The sequence below is a fragment of the Erithacus rubecula genome, assembly GCF_903797595.1.
Source record: "Erithacus rubecula genome assembly, chromosome: 4".
NCBI lineage: Eukaryota > Metazoa > Chordata > Aves > Passeriformes > Muscicapidae > Erithacus > Erithacus rubecula.
This window is the reverse complement of record NC_136686.1, coordinates 57,544,680-57,562,365: the sequence shown is the minus strand read 5'-3', so window position 1 is coordinate 57,562,365 and position 17,686 is coordinate 57,544,680. Positions and strand designations below refer to the sequence as shown.

Sequence of the window (17,686 nt, the reverse complement as noted above, 5' to 3'; positions counted from 1 at the left end):
TAATGCTGTAATACCAGTATCACACTCCAAACAGAGCTTCCATTGCACACAGACAACAGTTACAGAATATGACTAGTGGGGTAGGCAAGAATTAAGTCAACACACTCAAAATGTCTTTCAGAATATCACAAAGACATTCTCCAGGCCACAACTAATCCTCAATAATAGTTGAAAGATTGCTCACATCCTTTCCCAGAAGCATTTTGCAAAGACATTGCAAGACAGGCCCTCTTGTGGCAGCATTTCACTACCTTTTTCCTTAAGTGGCTCCAAGAAACTTGACAATGGAATTCAAATTTCAATAAAGCCAAGAAAGATTCCTTATTAAAAAAAAATCCTTACAGCCCACTTAACACTGAATGTCTCCCATTTTATTTTCCTGTACATACCCAAGAGAATTTTATTTTTATGTTTGTGTATTTAATAGTCTCCCGCTTAGTCACAAACGAAATTTAGTTGAGAAGAGATACATACAACATAAAAAATATTCCCAATAGAATTTATGATCCAAATTACAGTGCATATTAGTGAGACCACAGCACTTATAACTGCAGTTCACCTCAAGCCATTTAAAAGAAGTTCTTCAAGCATATGGTCAGATTAGATGCAGAATAGTTGACTACAAACATTCAGCATAACTGATGAAGGCATTTTTATAACTTCCATTCCTTAAAAAATCCAGGAGGACCTGAACAAGCTCGAGAGGTGGGCCATGACAACATCATCAGGTTCAACAAAGCCAAGTGCAAGGTGCTGCACCTGGGTTGGGGCAACCCCTGGCATGCAGATGGGGGATGAACAGGCTGAGAGCAGTGCTGCAGAGAAGGACTTGGGAGTGCTGATGGAGGAGAGGCTGGACATGGCCCAGCAGTGTGCAGAAACCAGCTCACAGCCCAAAAACCAACCATGTGTCCTGGGCTGCATGCACAGCAGCTTTGCCAGCACATGGAAGGAGGGAATTCTACCCTGGCCCTATACTCTGCCCTCATGACACCCACCAGCATAAGAAGGAACACACAATTGCACAAGAACTCTGTCTACAAGAGAAAGGCACTGGACAGGCTCTCATTATTTGTCTGCATGCCACATAATGAGCAAAATCAAGGTACTACTTTGGCTCCCCTACTTCCAAACCATGCCTAAAAAGGACTTGGCAAATGCAAATTGTTGAGATTATCATGACATATAGGAAAAAACCTCCTCCAAAAAAAAGCCTATGGACTGTGTCACAACTGAATCTTGTAGAGAACTAAAAGCATACCTGACTTGGGACAGGCTACAGCATGTGTGTCATCCTTGTGCCTTTGTTAGCACCAAGCTATAGCAGTATGGGTTGCAGAACTAAAATTTTTATACAAGGGGTTCTATACCAAAGAGAACCATTTGGAGTCTCAGTTTGTGAAAATCCTAACCCCCTCAAGTACTTCAAGCTTCCCAGCTTCCAAATTATCTTCTACAAGTTCCTGTACCTTTGTATCTGGAAAACCCCAGATCCCCTTTCAGTTCTGGGTGATCTCTTCCATTCCTGGCCTGACTCCTGTCACAAATAGCTGGGCCTCAAATTCCTTCTCTTCCTCTCTTTCCTGCAATAGCTCTTTTTCTTTACATTAAAACAGGAGAAATACAAAGATTATAAAAGCAATTTAACAGAAGCAATTCAGGAACTCTTGCCTCTAGATGTTGTTGAAAATTTATTAAGCTTGAGAACAAGTTGTTAGCCTGAATTAGTAAAGATAAGGTAGGAAAGAGGGGGACATAAATCTTGTTCCAATTTAATATACACTAAGGACAAGAGAATTCCCTCCTCTGTTCCAAATGGGGAGGGGAACACAGGGAGGGAGACAGTGTGTGCATTTGCACAAATATTTACATGCCCCCTTTTACCAGCAGTGATGCTCATCAGTAATCTCCACTAAATCCTCCTACTGAAAATCACGTTTTTCCCTTATTGACCTGATTTTCTTGACCCAGAGTTATTTGCAATCAGCAAAACTAATTTCTTATCTGGTACAGACCTAACATAAATCACTACAATTAGCTAAAGGAGCAAACTAGCATTAAAGTAGCTATAACAAGGTTATAGGTTCACAATGCCAGTCAAAATTCATTAAGTTCTGCACCAATTACTGTTCAATAAAACCACTCTATACTTCAATCCACTGGTAAACAGAGCTTCACATGTATTCAAACACTTCCCTTAGATGTATCCATAGAACTGATGATATAGGAAATGCTGGATAAATCAGCAGTCCAAAGGTTGATTAAACAACTTCCTCCTACACGTCTCAACAGAGCTACTGCAATGTTCCCCATTATATTTGAAGTTAAATGTCACTCCTTCATTCTTAAATGAGAGCTTATAGTGAAGAAATGAGAAATTATTTGCCAAAATCATTCTTTGCCTTACTAATATTGAAGGATATTTATCCTCAACAAGTGGGATGTCCAAATAGCACAGTAATGCACGTTTTTTATCTTTAAATTAGAAAATAGATCCCAATAGGTAACACTTTTTCCATTTTACTGGCATTTTTAATATTTCTACTTCTGTTCTGCTTTGCAAACAATGCATGTTTGTTTTTACACAGCAGAAATGTTAGGATATGAACACATGCAGAAGATCCCTGTTCAGCAGTAGTGTTTTCTAAAAATCTTGTAAATCTTGAGCATTATTAATTAATGCTGTCTTTGGGCATACCCTTCAACAGCTGTGCTCCAGAGACATTTCTAGAAAATTATGTGAAAATGAACTACTAATGCTGTTGAAAACAACAGGAGACAGTAAAACCAGATTGATTTAAAATACCAGGAAACTAAGAGAAAGCTCATGAGAGAGGATATTGAGACAGAAGAGAGACAGTGAACCAAAGAAAGCCAGGCCATTCAATAAGAGAAGCAGGCTTCCATGTATTATACCTTTAAATAAACATAGGGTTGCAAAATCTCACTGTGTGATAAAAAAAAATAGAAACTTTGTCATGACTCAGCCTTCAAGTGCCTGTTCAGATACAACTGCTCCTGATTATCTTGGAATGCCACTGCCTTGGCACTTCCTCATTACAGCTGGATATGGAATTTCCCTGGGTGATCCAGGCAGCTTCTTCACACACTTTTATTGCCACACAGCCTGAGCAGCTGATGCAGTGCCCTAGTATCAGTGGCTTCCCAAGTGTAAGGCAATAACAACTTTTTAAACTTATTTATCGTAGTAACAATTACACACAATTTGTCAAAAGTATTATCATTTGGGGAAAAAAAAAAAAAAAAGTATTCCCGCAGCTTTCAACCAAAAATGTATACATGAAAAAAGACATTTATTGCTTTTTCTGCAGTACATTATACATTTTTAAAATGTTTTAAAATCTAATCCATTCTACCCCTAATGGAAAAGAGCTATATTACTAAAACTGTGCACAATGGGTTCAGATTTAAATGAAACTTGGCCAGTGTTCAAAAGAAGAAAAGCCTCAAGTAATCCATGGTTATTCTATGTAGCATACTGTAGGGTGGTTCAAATAAAAGAGTGATGCCAAGGTCATGGAATGCAGCTGCTATGAACAACCCAAAATAGATACCAAGCTCTACATCCTCCCTCATAATTAAAATAGGGAAATTAAACTCAATGTAAGCAGGCTGAAGCTAGACAAACACATTATTCTACTTTAGCATTAAATCACTTCCATCCACATGAAAGAAAAACTGCACTACAGTGAGTGAAGCTGTTGCAAATGCACTACAAATAATTTATATAAAAGTACAATGAATTAATAAAAATAACCAGCTGGTGAATTTATCACTTAAAATTTACTTATGGAGGCTTTTTTATTTTTTTAATTGTGGCATACAAATTAGAGACAGTTAACTAAGAAGGAACACTCAATGACTTCTATCTTAGCTTTGCAGGAGATAGATGGTTTGCAGGGCTTGAAATGAAACAGAATAACACATAACCCTGGAAATGTATTTGCTATCATTAGACTGAAGTCCAAACAGAATCTGATGAGAAGTTAAACTGCTGCACTATTTCACCTTTTCTCCTTCAGACAGCAGCACATGCCTCTTCATTACACTGCATACTAAAAAGCTATTAAATCATCTGCACTTTTTATTAGTTTGTCTAAATTTATGCTTTGATTTCAAACCAATTTCAATTAGAAAATAAAGAACTTTTTGTAAATAAGTCTGACTAAAATAAATCACCTATTTTCCCACATACTTTAGAATCAAGTATTAAGCACACAAATATTTCAAGGACTAATACTTAAAAGTATTGAGGTGCTCCCTCTGAATTCTGACACATCAGTCATGTAAAATCAAGTACAGTCCTAAACTAATCTAACAAAGTTAAGCATTACTTATGCCCTCTTCCTACCTCAACCTGAAAATAATTAAAACATGTCTAAGTAAGGCTTTCCATCCCAAGTCCTCTAATGAAAGGTGCCTTTCACAAGAAGGGATCATCAGCTGCCAAGCCAAGCAATTTCTGGGATAAGGTGCTGATGTATGCACTAATGAGTTGTTCTTGTTTGCCTCTATAATAATCAAGGAGTAATATTAGAATTTTTATGTTGACATCAAATGGAGAGAGACATTAAGCTAAATGACTACACTCACATATTATATAGCAAGTTTAATTACTTTAAAGCATTAAAGGTGAGAAAAGATTGCAAGGCAGTACAATTCTAAAACCTCTGCAAAATAAGTACAGCTAAATGCTTCATGGTGACCTAAATAAATAAAACACCAATTTAATACCAATATAATATAATAACAGTATCCTAAAGATACTTATAACCTCCAAGAAGACATAATAGCAGCCTAGAAATCATCACTGCTTCCCCAGCACATGCCCAGGCCAAAGCAAGTACTAAAAGGATTAACTACACCTCTCTGAGTAAGCTTCCTGCCTTGCATGGTGAAAGTCTTTAGTGACTTCTCATCCTCAGCACAGACAAGAGAGTTTACATGATACTAGGTTCACTTTCAGAAGAAGAGATCTAAAGTCTAAAGAAGATACTAGGATGATTTACAAACAGAGCAAGAAAAAGTGAGCAAGACTCCTTCACAGAAAAATTCTGTCCTGAGTGGTTAGCCAGGGGAAAGGGCTGCAGAGATGTCACCACCTCATCCAGCAGACCTGGGGCTGCCAGAAAACAACTAACAGGTATCATAGACTTCCCTGTCTAAGCAAACATGGTTTAGTCCAGTAACAATATGGAAAATAAGCATCCTGTGGCCAAGAAAAAAAATCCCAACTTTTCTCCTGCTCACTCAGGATCATCTCAGGCAAGTTCACCTGAAACCAAGCTGGCCCAAAGTACTCTGCACTGTCAGTCCCTATAGCCTTTTTTGCTTTAGACAACCAAGTAAATGTCAAACCTTCCCTTAAAAAAAATGCAGCTTGCTTTACTAAATACACATTATAAAGCCATTTACCACATAATTATAAAGAATGTAAAAGCTTTCTTTTCAAAAGTAGTAGCTTTAGCAACTTGCTTGTAACTTCTTCAGAGACAGTGCATGTAAAAAAAAAAAAAAAAGTACACATTTGGCTGGCAACCTAAAAACATCTCCTTGTGAATATGGGGAGTGAATTAGAATTTTTCACTGATTTTGCTCTCCCATCCTCCCCAGGAAAAGGATATTAATCTATGCCAAAACATCCACAAACCTGGCTCTATGTCCTGACTGAATCAGGCTGTAGATTTGTAAAATTACCCCCCATATCAAAGGAAAAAAAACCCATGCTGATTAGTGGGTATTTTGAGCAGATGTGACTAATAGCAAATAAAGTCTTTCCTCAGAAGCATCTTCCAGAAGGAGTTTAATTAATTGCTTTTTCAAAAATAATCCCCATTTTTAGAAAGACAACAGCTTTGCTAAAAGCTTCAATTTATTCACCTCTAAGAAACCAATCTGCCTGCCACTGCTGGCAGATGGGAAAGTATGATTTTATGGAAACAGGCCCAAAAAAACCCCAGGCTTTAAGGAGAGATTAAAAGATTTTAAGTTAATGCAGCAAGTAAAGAACAATGCAGTGCAGATAAGACAGATGTGTGCTTATACATAAATTACATGAATTATACATAATATTACATGAATTATGCATAGTATTACATGAATATATAAAAATGATAAAAATTAAGGCACACCTAAGATTATTCCAAGGAACACTTGGAAACAGTAAGGAAATAATCTATTGGATAGAAACCATATACCTAAACTCAGTGATTAAGATTCAAGAGCTTGGAACACATCATGAACACAGGTTAACTGACTCCTCTGTCATCTTAATCTCCATAACAATCACATTACCATCAAATCTGAAGAAGGTAACAAATATATTGCCTACATAGCACAAACCATGTCATTCCTTTGTAAAAAGCCCCAACTTACTTCCATCTCTTTCTTTATTTTAAAGGAATTATAACTTTACTTATGCTTAAACGTTATGCAAGAATATCAACTGGCTGGTGGTTTCTTATGCCATTTGACAACTTTAGGAAATCCAAGTGCTCACCTTATGTCTATTTAACTACAGGCAATGTAACACAGGCAAGATCACCCTCCAAAGGCTGCTATAGGCTCTCTACAAACCAGCTGGGGAACTTGGACACCTAGTTCAGGAGAGCTGCTTCTTCAGCTGTCTTAACACTCGGGCTGGGTACCCATTTTAGGCTGATGAATCTGTTGGTTCAGATTCACTTTTTGCTTCTGTAAAGCTATGTCTAAGCATTTTAACAACTAGAGAAGATTTTCCTCTGCTGAATGAAAGCATTGGTGAGAACAATTCTTCTCAATAATAACAGCATTTGGTTGCCTTACTCTAGTCAAAAGCAGTGCTTGTATGAGATTGCTCTGGAATAAATGGGTATGTTTTATTATGGTTTTGTCTCCAAAAATGAGGGTTTAGTCATTTTTTTTGAGACTATTTTAAGTTTGTTTTGCTACTATCACCTAGCAGAATTAAAGCACAAGTAGATCTAACATCTGACTAGTAACTGTGTTTACTCAGAGATAATCATTGCAAGGCTGGTATATTTAAACACAGACTTCACAAAGATATTGTAGTTTATATTTACAGTCAACTACAAGACTTCTATTTGCATTTATGTATTTCTATTTCAAACATACTCATCTTAAGTCTTTATGGTATCAGTAGCTTTATTCTACTTTTATCCATCTTTCATCTTAAATTAGTACAGGAATACAGTTAACTACCTGCGGGTCCGTGGAGGCTTTGGTGGAGGAGAATCCTGTTTCTCAGCATCTGAAGAACTGACAGCATTTTCTGTATTATTTTCATCCTGATTAAAAGAAAAAAAAAGGGTATTTTCACTCATGGCTGTAAAGTTGATACACACAATATTTAAACTGTGAGGTGCACAGATCTGCAATGACACTTGGCAATAATATATAATAATATGACCTGGTTTTGGCTATCATATAGAGATCACTTTGAAAACTCTATTCCAAATGCACAAAGTCATTTTTTATCTTGTGTATCCAGCTTCAGATTTTTCTGACTGAAGATTTTGGTCCACTTGCCATTGAACAATCCATTAGAGAAAATATTCAAAAGCTGATCTTTCTTTAGTAGTGAGCAAGCTCTCGTACACCCTCCCAATTATTAATGTTGAATAATTAAATGAATAATTGGAAAATAAAGCACTTATTTTCTATTCAGTCTAATTATTTCCACTTGTACAATCACTCCAATGAAGATAAGAATAATCTACAGTGTTGTAAGAAAATAAGAAAGATCTTACCCACTTGTCTCCTAACACACTGATCTAAAACACTTTTGAATAATCTCCCATTTGTGTACAACAAAGTTTAATTTACTCAGCAAAGCATGAAGACTTTAATTTCCCGTTAGAACCATAAATATAAAAGGCATATTTTATATATGCATGTTCTTATAAATCCATACACACTTACATGCATATACATGTAAAACATTGTGGGTTAACCCACAGAGCCACTCTCACTCTCATTTCTCCACTCCACTCCTGGAGGGAAAGAGGAACAGCAGGAGAACTCACGGGTCAAGACAGAATTGTTCAGCAGGCAAAGGAGAAGTGGGAGAAGATAAAAAGAAATCAAACAAGCAATGCAAAAGCAATCACTAATAACCTTCCACAAGTGGGCCTTTGCCAGTTCCTGACTGTGCAAACATTGTTCAGCAATAGCTGCAGCATTAGCTACAATCATCAGCACTGTTTTCACCACAGATCTAAAACACAACCCCCCACGTGGCTGTGAACACCACTTAACTACAACCCAGCCACCAAGTGAAAATAAGGAAAAAAAACCTAGAACTAAAAATCATAGAACAGAACATGAAACAGTCTAAAGCTGAGATACCATTTCCAAACATGTGCCACAGCCAAAGATCCAACAAAACCAAGGAGGACCTTAGTGTTCTCTTAGCTTTAATGCTTATTTTACCTAAACCCTTTTCTTGAAGGAGTTCTCTTGTGAAAAGCAATCTTAAAAAATAAGAACCAATATCCCAAATTGGTGTAACACATTTCAAAGCACAATACCACATTCAGGCAATAGGGTCTGCTGCCTGCCAGCCTCCCTGCTGAGACTGGTGATAGAGACTGACCTTCTCAGACTTACAGAACAAAAGGGAACTAATGCCCTGTTAAATTTCTGCTTCAGATGTGATAGTTGCATTTGAATTCAGTGAGCCATTTTTGCTCTGGAAGATAAACTGCAAGTTGCCACAAAAGTTAACTAACTTCACTTAAATTTAGATTAATTAGATACATGTTTTTAATTTCCATTACTTGTCTTGAAAGTTACCATACTGCTGTTGACTACTGTGAAAAGTCTACTATCAAATTCTATTCCTGTGTACTAAGTAAAGCTTTACCTGTGAAGAAAAAAATTAACTATTTTGATCTTTCTTACTCTTTTTCCCTAACTGCCCCCATTAGCTTGCTGTCAAATACAACATTACACAAGTCACTCAGGCAGAAGTACCCTATTGTTCCTTAATGAATGGATCGTGTTAGCTCTTTCAGGGAAATTGCACAGGGAGTTCATTGTCCTGTTGACCACTAGCTGTAGCTATCAGGGGTTTTTTGGAGTAAGATTCAATTAGCAGATAAAACCCACTCACATTTAAATGGACACAACTCCCACAGCAGTCTATCAAAGTTGTTTGGTTTTCATGGAATCATTGAACAGTTTGTGTAGGAAGGGACCTCCAAAGGCCATTTAATCCTGCCATGAGCAGGGACATCTTAAAAAGATCAAGTTCCTCAGTGCCCTGCCCAAGCTGGCCTTGGCTGTCAGAAATGCCAGGCTGGGACATGTACAGCCTCTGTGGGGCAACCTGTTCCAGTGTTTCATCACCCTCATTATAAAACATTTCTTCTTTCCATCTGGTCTGAATGCACTGTCTTTGAATTTAAAACCATTATTCTTTGTCCTGCTGCAACAGGCCCTGCTAAAAAGTCTGTCCCCATCTTTGTTATAAGCCCCCTTGAGTACTGCAAGGCCACAGTAAGGTCACCCTGGAGCCTTCTTTTCTCCAGGCTGAACAACCACAACTCTCAGTCTGTCTTCTTAGGAGACTAGTTCACCCCTGTGTTCACCCCTGTGTCCCTCCTCTGGACTCCTTCCAACAGGTCCTTCCTGTGCTGGGGACCCCAATACTGGCTGCAGTACTCAAGGTGGAATCTCACAGGCATGGAGTAGAGGGGAAGAATCATCTCCTTTCACCTGCTGCCTGTGCTGTTTTGGATGCAACTAATGACTCAGGAAAATATGAATGTAGGTTGTTTTGGATTTTTTTAATTACTATATCTACAGTGGTTTGCATCCAGATTTGGGGTCCCCAGCACTGGAAACATTATCGTGGGGAATGAACATCCCACCCCTCTACCAGCTCCTCTAAAAAAAGAAAGAAAGTAATTTCCTATTTTTTGACATCAAGTAATGAGTGACCATACAGATAATTTTGCCTTTAAAAAATATGGGCATTAATTTTATTGCCTCATTCAGGCAGGGGGCCATGCTGAAGCTTGGTGCCAAAGATGCTGAGGCTCCAAGAATTTAACAATAAACTCAGTTTCCTGCTCAATGGTTGTGTCATGTTCCTCCCCACTTCCCCCAGTTGTGCACTGCAAACTCTGAATCTCTCCCTTATGTATTTGTTACTATGGATAGCACTAAAGGCTCCCCTTACTCATAAGTACTAACAATCAAAGCTAAAATGAATGCATCCTAAACAACTGCATCCTGAGAACAGAGCAGGCTGCTGGCCTTGCTTCAGCACTGCAGCACATCCCAGTTTCACAGGCAGAAAGGTGCTAGAAAGAGCAAGACTCCACAAGAGTTCCTCCCCTCACCACCAACTTCTCCATCCTACAATAGATCAGAAAAGTCTCCCCATTCAGTTCCACTAGCACAGAAGTTTTCAGGAACATATTTCTTATTCATGCACTCAGTATTCTAAAGGGTATTGGCAAGGGAAAGGGTGTGCCTGTTGGCTCTAGACTAACTTGTCCAGAAAACAAACCAGCAGCTGCATCCCTGTCCTTCTATGTTTGTAAAGTGAAGTGTTTGTGAACAGAATGTTTCCTGAGATATGCTTTTCTCACAGGCAGAAGAAAAAGCTTATTAGAGAAACTAACATGTCAAGGCTTTTTAAAACTCCACATATATAGTAAGAAGCTGTTTCTAGTTGAGACAGGCAGAAGTAGCTGAAAAGGCACTGCCATTTTTGCTACTGGTAATAAAACATATAAACCTTACAAAAATGCATATAAACTCCAAAGTCCAAGGCACACATACACCCACAGAGTTTACAAAAACAATTCCTTGAAAAAAAATAATTACGCCCCAAACAAACAAAACCCAGCAGGAAAACCCACACACACAAAATGGTGCTTTCAAATCTAACACCAGAAAAGCCAGTGGTTACCCCAGTTTTGTACACAGGGAAGGCTTCAGGCAGAGAGGTGTTCAAAACTTTCACTTCTGCATCAGGTTAAACTCAAATCAATTCACTGTTTTAGTTACATTGAATGAGGAGCAAGAATTACTACAGGAATTACTGTCACCAAAAAAAGATACTTTGCTACTTTTCTTAATTATCTCAATGGAGTGATGTTTCTGTGAAGGCTTCATTTACTCTTAGAGAAGTCATTCCCTGTTACTTGTTCTCAGTTCTGTGTTACAAAAAATAGGAATAACCAGTATTTTGGGTATTTATTAGTCTTGAGGGACACCAGCTCGCAGATTTCCCTGTCATATATCAAACTAAGTGAATAGGCAAACATGCAGGAAAACTAGCATGGAGCAGAAACAAGGAAACTCAGCTCTGAAAGTGAATACAGGGTATCTCACTGAGATGACTGCATCTGTTGAGAAGAGCAGATGGTGGTATTAAGAAAAAACCTTCCACAGCCTTCCTAAGCACAGCTTATTGACATCAGTCAACACTCCCTTGCTTCTCTAGACAGATGTTGCATTCTCAGGCAGAACACAATTTTTAAAAGTATCAGCTTAGACAAACCAGGACAACATACATAGCTCATGGGGGTCATCATACAGAATAATGTTTTAAAAATGGATTAACAAATGTGCAATTCACTAAGTGTTCAGTGTAGCACCCTGCTTTCTCACAGAAGACAACTATCCTACTGTGGCAGGCTTCTCACTGCAACATGAGTAAACAAAAGAACAGGATTTTCCCCCAAACTTTGTGTCCATATGCATCAAATGCTCAACAGTTCGAGTGCTCCCTTGGAGTTGCTCCCCTGAGGGAGTAGCTACTGAGACCAAGTGAAACTGCTCAAAGTTATGAATTTCTAGGTATTCTGTTAAACTGCACATATATAGATGTGTGCATATCTACCTATGAAAGACTACATTAACAAAAGGCAGGACCATAAACTCAAATACTTTGTATAGATTGCTCCTAGTCTACTAAAAACCAAAGTAATTTCTGTTCCTGTAGTAATGCAGAGAAACAGGAATTCTCACAGCAGATGCAGTGTCTGAATCCAGCTTGCTAAGGTAACCCAAACTGTGCTGTCACCTCCCAAGGGGGATCTTTCCTCCACCTGCTTCCTCTGCCAGCTCAATCACCAAAGAGTGCTGTCACTAACTTCAAGCAAATAGAGGATCATAGTCTTAGACTGAGATTTCACACACATTGCCTACAATTCAAAACCTTTTGCTCAGGAACTGCAATGTATCATTTTCTTTTGGAACTCACAGTGGAAATATTTAATGTAATTCAGAAGCTTTCTGGACTGGTAAAATACTGGCAAATTCACTGCAAAGACTCCTTCTGAAGTAATCTCATGTTTTCCCTTAAAAGGAATTGAGGCATTCCTTCTGCCCTTTTCATAAAGCAGCATGGGAATCACTGAGTATCAGTAGATAAAAAGAGAAATACTTCAGATAGAAATGATACACTCAAGTGACTCAGATTAAATAAAACATTCCAACAGAGGCAAAGAGATAAATGTCTCTGAAGAAATACATGAATTTTTAGAATGCTGCAATGATAAAAAATATCCTTCCAAGCTGCCAAACAGCAAAGGGAATATGAACAGCACAGTCTTTTCACTTACAGTTCCTAAACCATTAATGTTTCAAATAACATTCTCCTAATAGCAGCTGATTCCTCCATGACTTCTAAAAGTGCAGTCAACCACAGCAACAGAACTCTGCCACTTTCACAGCACGAAATGCAAGAGACACTGGAGAGTACTAGCACTGCCAGATTTTGGAGAAACTGTTTATTAGTACAAGCTTCTACTCATGGGTAAGGGCAAAACAAGAACTTGCAGTAGTGTAATGTACTTGGTACTGTCATGAGAAAAAATTCAACCAGAAACATTTTTGAATTGAGAGTGAGCTTGATTGTTTGTCTTTTAACCAATTTTATTTTTTTGACTTCCAAAAGGAACATATAACTTGATGAAATTTCGTATGATTCAGACTTTCCAAGACAGCTACAGCTGACTTCAGCTCATGAAGAACCCTCTCAAGTAACTCATAAAATATTTTACTGATACAAATCTGACTGATACCTTATCAGATGACCAAGACTAACGATCTCATATATATTTTAAACCTTCCAAACCCAATACCAAGTGTAATATTTTCACAGCAGTTCTGTGAACAAAGCCAATGATGGTAAGAAGTACAGCTATTGACTTGAAATACATGACAATATGATCAAGAGTTTCAGCAGGAAGGGCTTCAGGCCAAGATTCTGTTCCAATTTAATTGTTTGGTAACTTGAAAGTACTACTAAGTTGGGGTGGAGAATAGTTCTGATTATCAAATTTAGCATCTGAATTCTTTTCCTATCTCCAAAAAAATGCCTTCTGAGCAGCAATTCTTCACCCTGAAATTTGGCTGCTGTGGGGTACTGTTGGAAGTACTGGTATCTGAGCAGAGCTTTCGTTATTTCATTTCATTTAAATACTTAGTGTTGTGTTTAACATAGTTCTACAATTCACAATAGGTATAACTATATGGTAAGAATATGCATTAAAGCACATCCTGTATTTTCTACATGGTTTTGGATCTATCAAATTCTAATGGGAATTCTAACCCTATCTTAAGTGTATTTTCAAACACTGCAAGCTTTGCTGCTGACTTTTTACAGTATTGTTTCCAGCAGGGCAAAGCTGGCAAGTTCACAGGAACACACGTTCAGGATTGTGCCTGAGCTGTTTCCCCGTGAATGCTGCCCCTCACTGCCCATCAGATTAACCTTTTACTGGGATATTACTGGCAAGCCCTGCTTACAGACCCCTGGAACTCAACCCACTTCAAACACTGCTTGAAGTGAGAACAGGAAAACAACAGCATGAAACCAACTCTACAGAGCACTCCAGCTCTCCACAGAATTATCAAAATAGAATAAATGACACATTTCCTCCTCAGCCCAGAAGCATCTCCTACTTAACAAACAGTAATATATCCAAAGTAGGCACATCATTTTATTTGGAATTGTTCTCACTGGACATAATTAAAACCATTCACATATTGAGGATTTCATAGTTGCTGTAGCATCTGCAGGCAGAGTAACATACATGAAGGAGCCTTAGAATATTACATTGTACTTTAAAAGTTACTTGAAAACTTCCTGCCTCAGAATTAGCTTTTTAACCAAGATACATCCCAGAATGCTTGTTTCTTTTTAAAAGAAAACAAACTAGAAAATTTCTGGGGAAAATCAGACATTATATACAACATAACACTCCTGGGGGTAAAAAAGGAGCTTTGTCAGAATATCAAAGTGATGCCTCAAGTGAGCTTCAAAGTTTTGAGAATAAAGTTAAAACTACAAGAAAATATTTAACTGGATATGTGAGGTTTCCTTTATAAACCCAGAAGAGAAACTAAGCCTGTATCAGTCAATTCTTTGAAAGAATATTTTCTAACAAATGGACAGCAGCAAATTTAAGTACCAAACTTTTAGATACAGAAATTCTTCACCCTCCTTCATGAGACTTTTCTTTCCCCTCAACCTTTCTGCAGAATTTTTCAACAACAGTAGAAAGAAGCATTTCCCAACACAAAAAAGGCTATGCCTAGTCACACAAAGATTTACTTTGCTCTGCTTCCAACAGTGACCAAAAGGGAACTTCCAGGGAAGAATAAGATCAGAGCAGACATACTGGGATCCTTCCCTAGAATGTTTTCAACTAGATTGCAACTCTGGAATTTCATAGGTCAGAGGTTTGTGAAACTCATGGAAGAAGATTCCATGATGGTGAGATATTCACCCCAAAGCTTTCAGCTGCAAAGAGCTCTGCAATTTCATGCTGCATTTTTTATACAAATGTCACTTTTCAATGAGGTCTTTCAGGTCTCACTGGTATCCCTTAGAAAAAGTTAATAGTAATCAGCTTTCTGTTGTTACTCAGCCTCTGTTATATCCAACCTCAGCCATTTTTCTCCACCTCAGTCTGGCTGTTCTTTAGATTGAGCCTTCCAACACCTTTGATCCTTGTCCAGTTGTTTAATGCTCAAATTCTGTAAAAAATTTTTGAGATAAGCAGACTTGACATGCAGCCAAGTAGTAGTCAAACTGCAAGGTACCCACACAAGGACATTACATTCTCTGCTTTTACTAGTTTCCAAGTAACTGCTAAAACTCAATTTTCTTTACAACTTTTTGATCATAAACCAAGATTATATCCAAGTAAAACTCAAAACTCACACTCCATTACTGTATTTTGAGAGCTGGGATTTATCCCTCTCTCATCCCCATGTACAATACCTTATCATTTTCTCTTTGGTCTTGTTTTATTAGTCAGCAAATCACTCAAGCTATGCTAAAGACAGCACTTGCCTTTGTTACAGGGTATTATCATATTTTGCCACTTTACTCATCTTCTGAAATATGCAAGTCATTTAGTATATATAATAACAGGAATAAGTGAATAAGAGACATTTTTTTATTCTATATAACAGCACAGACACAGGTCAGATTTAAGTCAAATAATCAGAAGATACAGTAGACTCACCTACCTATTATTTTATGATCAAAACTCAAGCACTTAGAAATCATTTCTGTACAAAGTTAATCAATCTACATATTTCAAACCCTGCCATGCTCATTTCTCAGGAAAAATAAAAAAAATTTAAAAATCACATATCAGCTTAATCAAATATGTAACAAATAAAAGCAGCCAGCCCTATCCATATTGTATTTAGTCAACAGGCTTCTTGCCATGACTAAAGACCTCATAAGCACTGCATGAACTGATATCAATTCTTAGGAGTTAGCCAAAAGGGTGGATGCCTTTAATCCAAGAATTGAAAACATTCTAGACTTCCTAAAAAGCACAGTAGAGGACAGCTAAATCCCTAAAATAAATGGGATGCTTATTAATAAAAGCACATTTAAAATTGCTTCCAGATATTTCAAAGAGTCCTGGAGATACCAATCATACTCCCTCTAGACAGCTACGGAATCTACACAATTAGGGACAGAAAATCACTGAATAAACAAAACACAGTCCAGGGACAAAGGGTGGGACACAGTTCTGGACTGTGGGAGAGAAAGAATACATTAATCCAAAACTCCATTTTTCACATAGTGCCCAGCAAGAGCCAAGAAAACATATCTAAACACAAAAAAGATAATAAACCTACAGGAGACATGAGATTTCAAGGGGAAGGACAGAAATACAGAAAAATCCTCAAATACTGTGAATACCAATGAAGAATATTTTTTCCACTTCTTCTCCTTTGTTAAAAGGGTAGAGCATGAACCTCCCTGACAAAAACATTTTAAACTTATTTTTCTCTCCCTTAATCTATTTCAATGCAAGCAGTACTTTAAAAAACATGAGAACTTAATAAGATCACACCACTGAACACTTTAAAAACAACTTCACAGGAGAATTTTCATCAGAAGCTAACAGCTACATATGGGAAAGACACCTACCACTCCATCTGCAATCTTCCACTCTGCACAACTTTCATATTTTTGCAGTTGCTTTTCAAACAGTTGTGCTATGGCTCGATGGACAAGTTCATACTGCTCCTACAATAAAGTACCAGATATAAATTAATGCACAAGATCTTTAAAAAGAATAGTGACATATTATCACATTCATTTTAAAACAAACTATACCTTTGTTTGCACTGCAGAATGCCTCTGCGTCCTCATTTCCTGTATTAAATTAAATACATTGAATTCTTCAGGTATTTTCTGAAATACAGAAGCAAGTTAATTACAATGACATAACTGTCAGAACAATGCAAAAGCTGCTAAACATAAAAAAGTGTAACTTTTATAGGTAAAGCTAATCTGTTCTCTCCACACTGCAAATTTTTTTTCAAAGCAACTCCAAACTGACATTTGATTTAGATCAGATGAGAGCATTTCAAGCATTTTTAAAATGAGATACCCAATACCATTAATATGACACTGCAATGATAACAATGCTTCATAATCTAAAAATCCCAGAATGAAAGCTATCCCTTTATATTTGAACTGCACAATACATCAGAGAGACTAAGAAAGTTAAATTCAAAAATGAATTTATATTGAAATTAAATTTTTTTAAATTAGAATCTTAAAGTGACTTTTTTAGATAAAAACTTGTTGTCAGAGGAAAGTAAGTTCATACTGAAACACAAATGCAATGAAACTAAACATCCAACCTGTCAAGAGAGCTCCAGATTGTCTTAAACATTTCACTATTTTTGAACACTTGGAAGCTCAATCAATCACTGTTTTGAAATTACAGAATGTCATAAAACTTCTTTTAGGATTCCTTACCCCAGCTTTAAGCAAATTCCATGTATAATCTATGGCACAGATGGCTCCTGTTCTTCCACACCCTGCACTATGAACATAAACAGGAAGGTGTTAGATATTATTTAAATTTGATTAAAAAAGCACTATATGTTTTATACTTCAAAAATTCATGTTAAAAAATTATTCAAATCCCCCAACCATCATTTTAATTTCACTCAGCCTGACACTAGTGTCTTAAAAATAAAATCAGCAGTGCAAAATGCAGCATTGAATCTTTTAATGCAAGTTTTCATAGCTCATTTGGAACTGCAGTTGTGAAAGATGATTCAGAGCTGACAATTTTATTGCCTCTTTCTTTTGTCACACTATTCCCAGCTACTACAGCTTCATCAAGTGTGGTCTTCTCCAAGTTTAATGATAAAT

The 17,686-nt window shown here is 37.2% G+C and overlaps 1 protein-coding gene across 3 annotated transcripts in view; it reads right to left on the bottom strand.

Annotated features, from left to right (window-relative positions):
- PTPN12 (protein tyrosine phosphatase non-receptor type 12) overlaps positions 1–17,686 on the bottom strand; it is a 70,014-nt gene that overhangs the window by 8,944 nt on the left and 43,384 nt on the right. For all 3 annotated transcript variants that reach the window (XM_079303144.1, XM_079303143.1, XM_079303145.1), the window contains exons 9-12: positions 17,285–17,351; positions 16,634–16,711; positions 16,445–16,543; positions 7,222–7,307 (exon numbers count right to left, since the gene is read on the bottom strand). In XM_079303144.1, the coding sequence (XP_079159270.1) occupies positions 7,222–7,307; positions 16,445–16,543; positions 16,634–16,711; positions 17,285–17,351 (330 nt within the window). The remainder of the gene's footprint in view (positions 1–7,221; positions 7,308–16,444; positions 16,544–16,633; positions 16,712–17,284; positions 17,352–17,686) is intronic.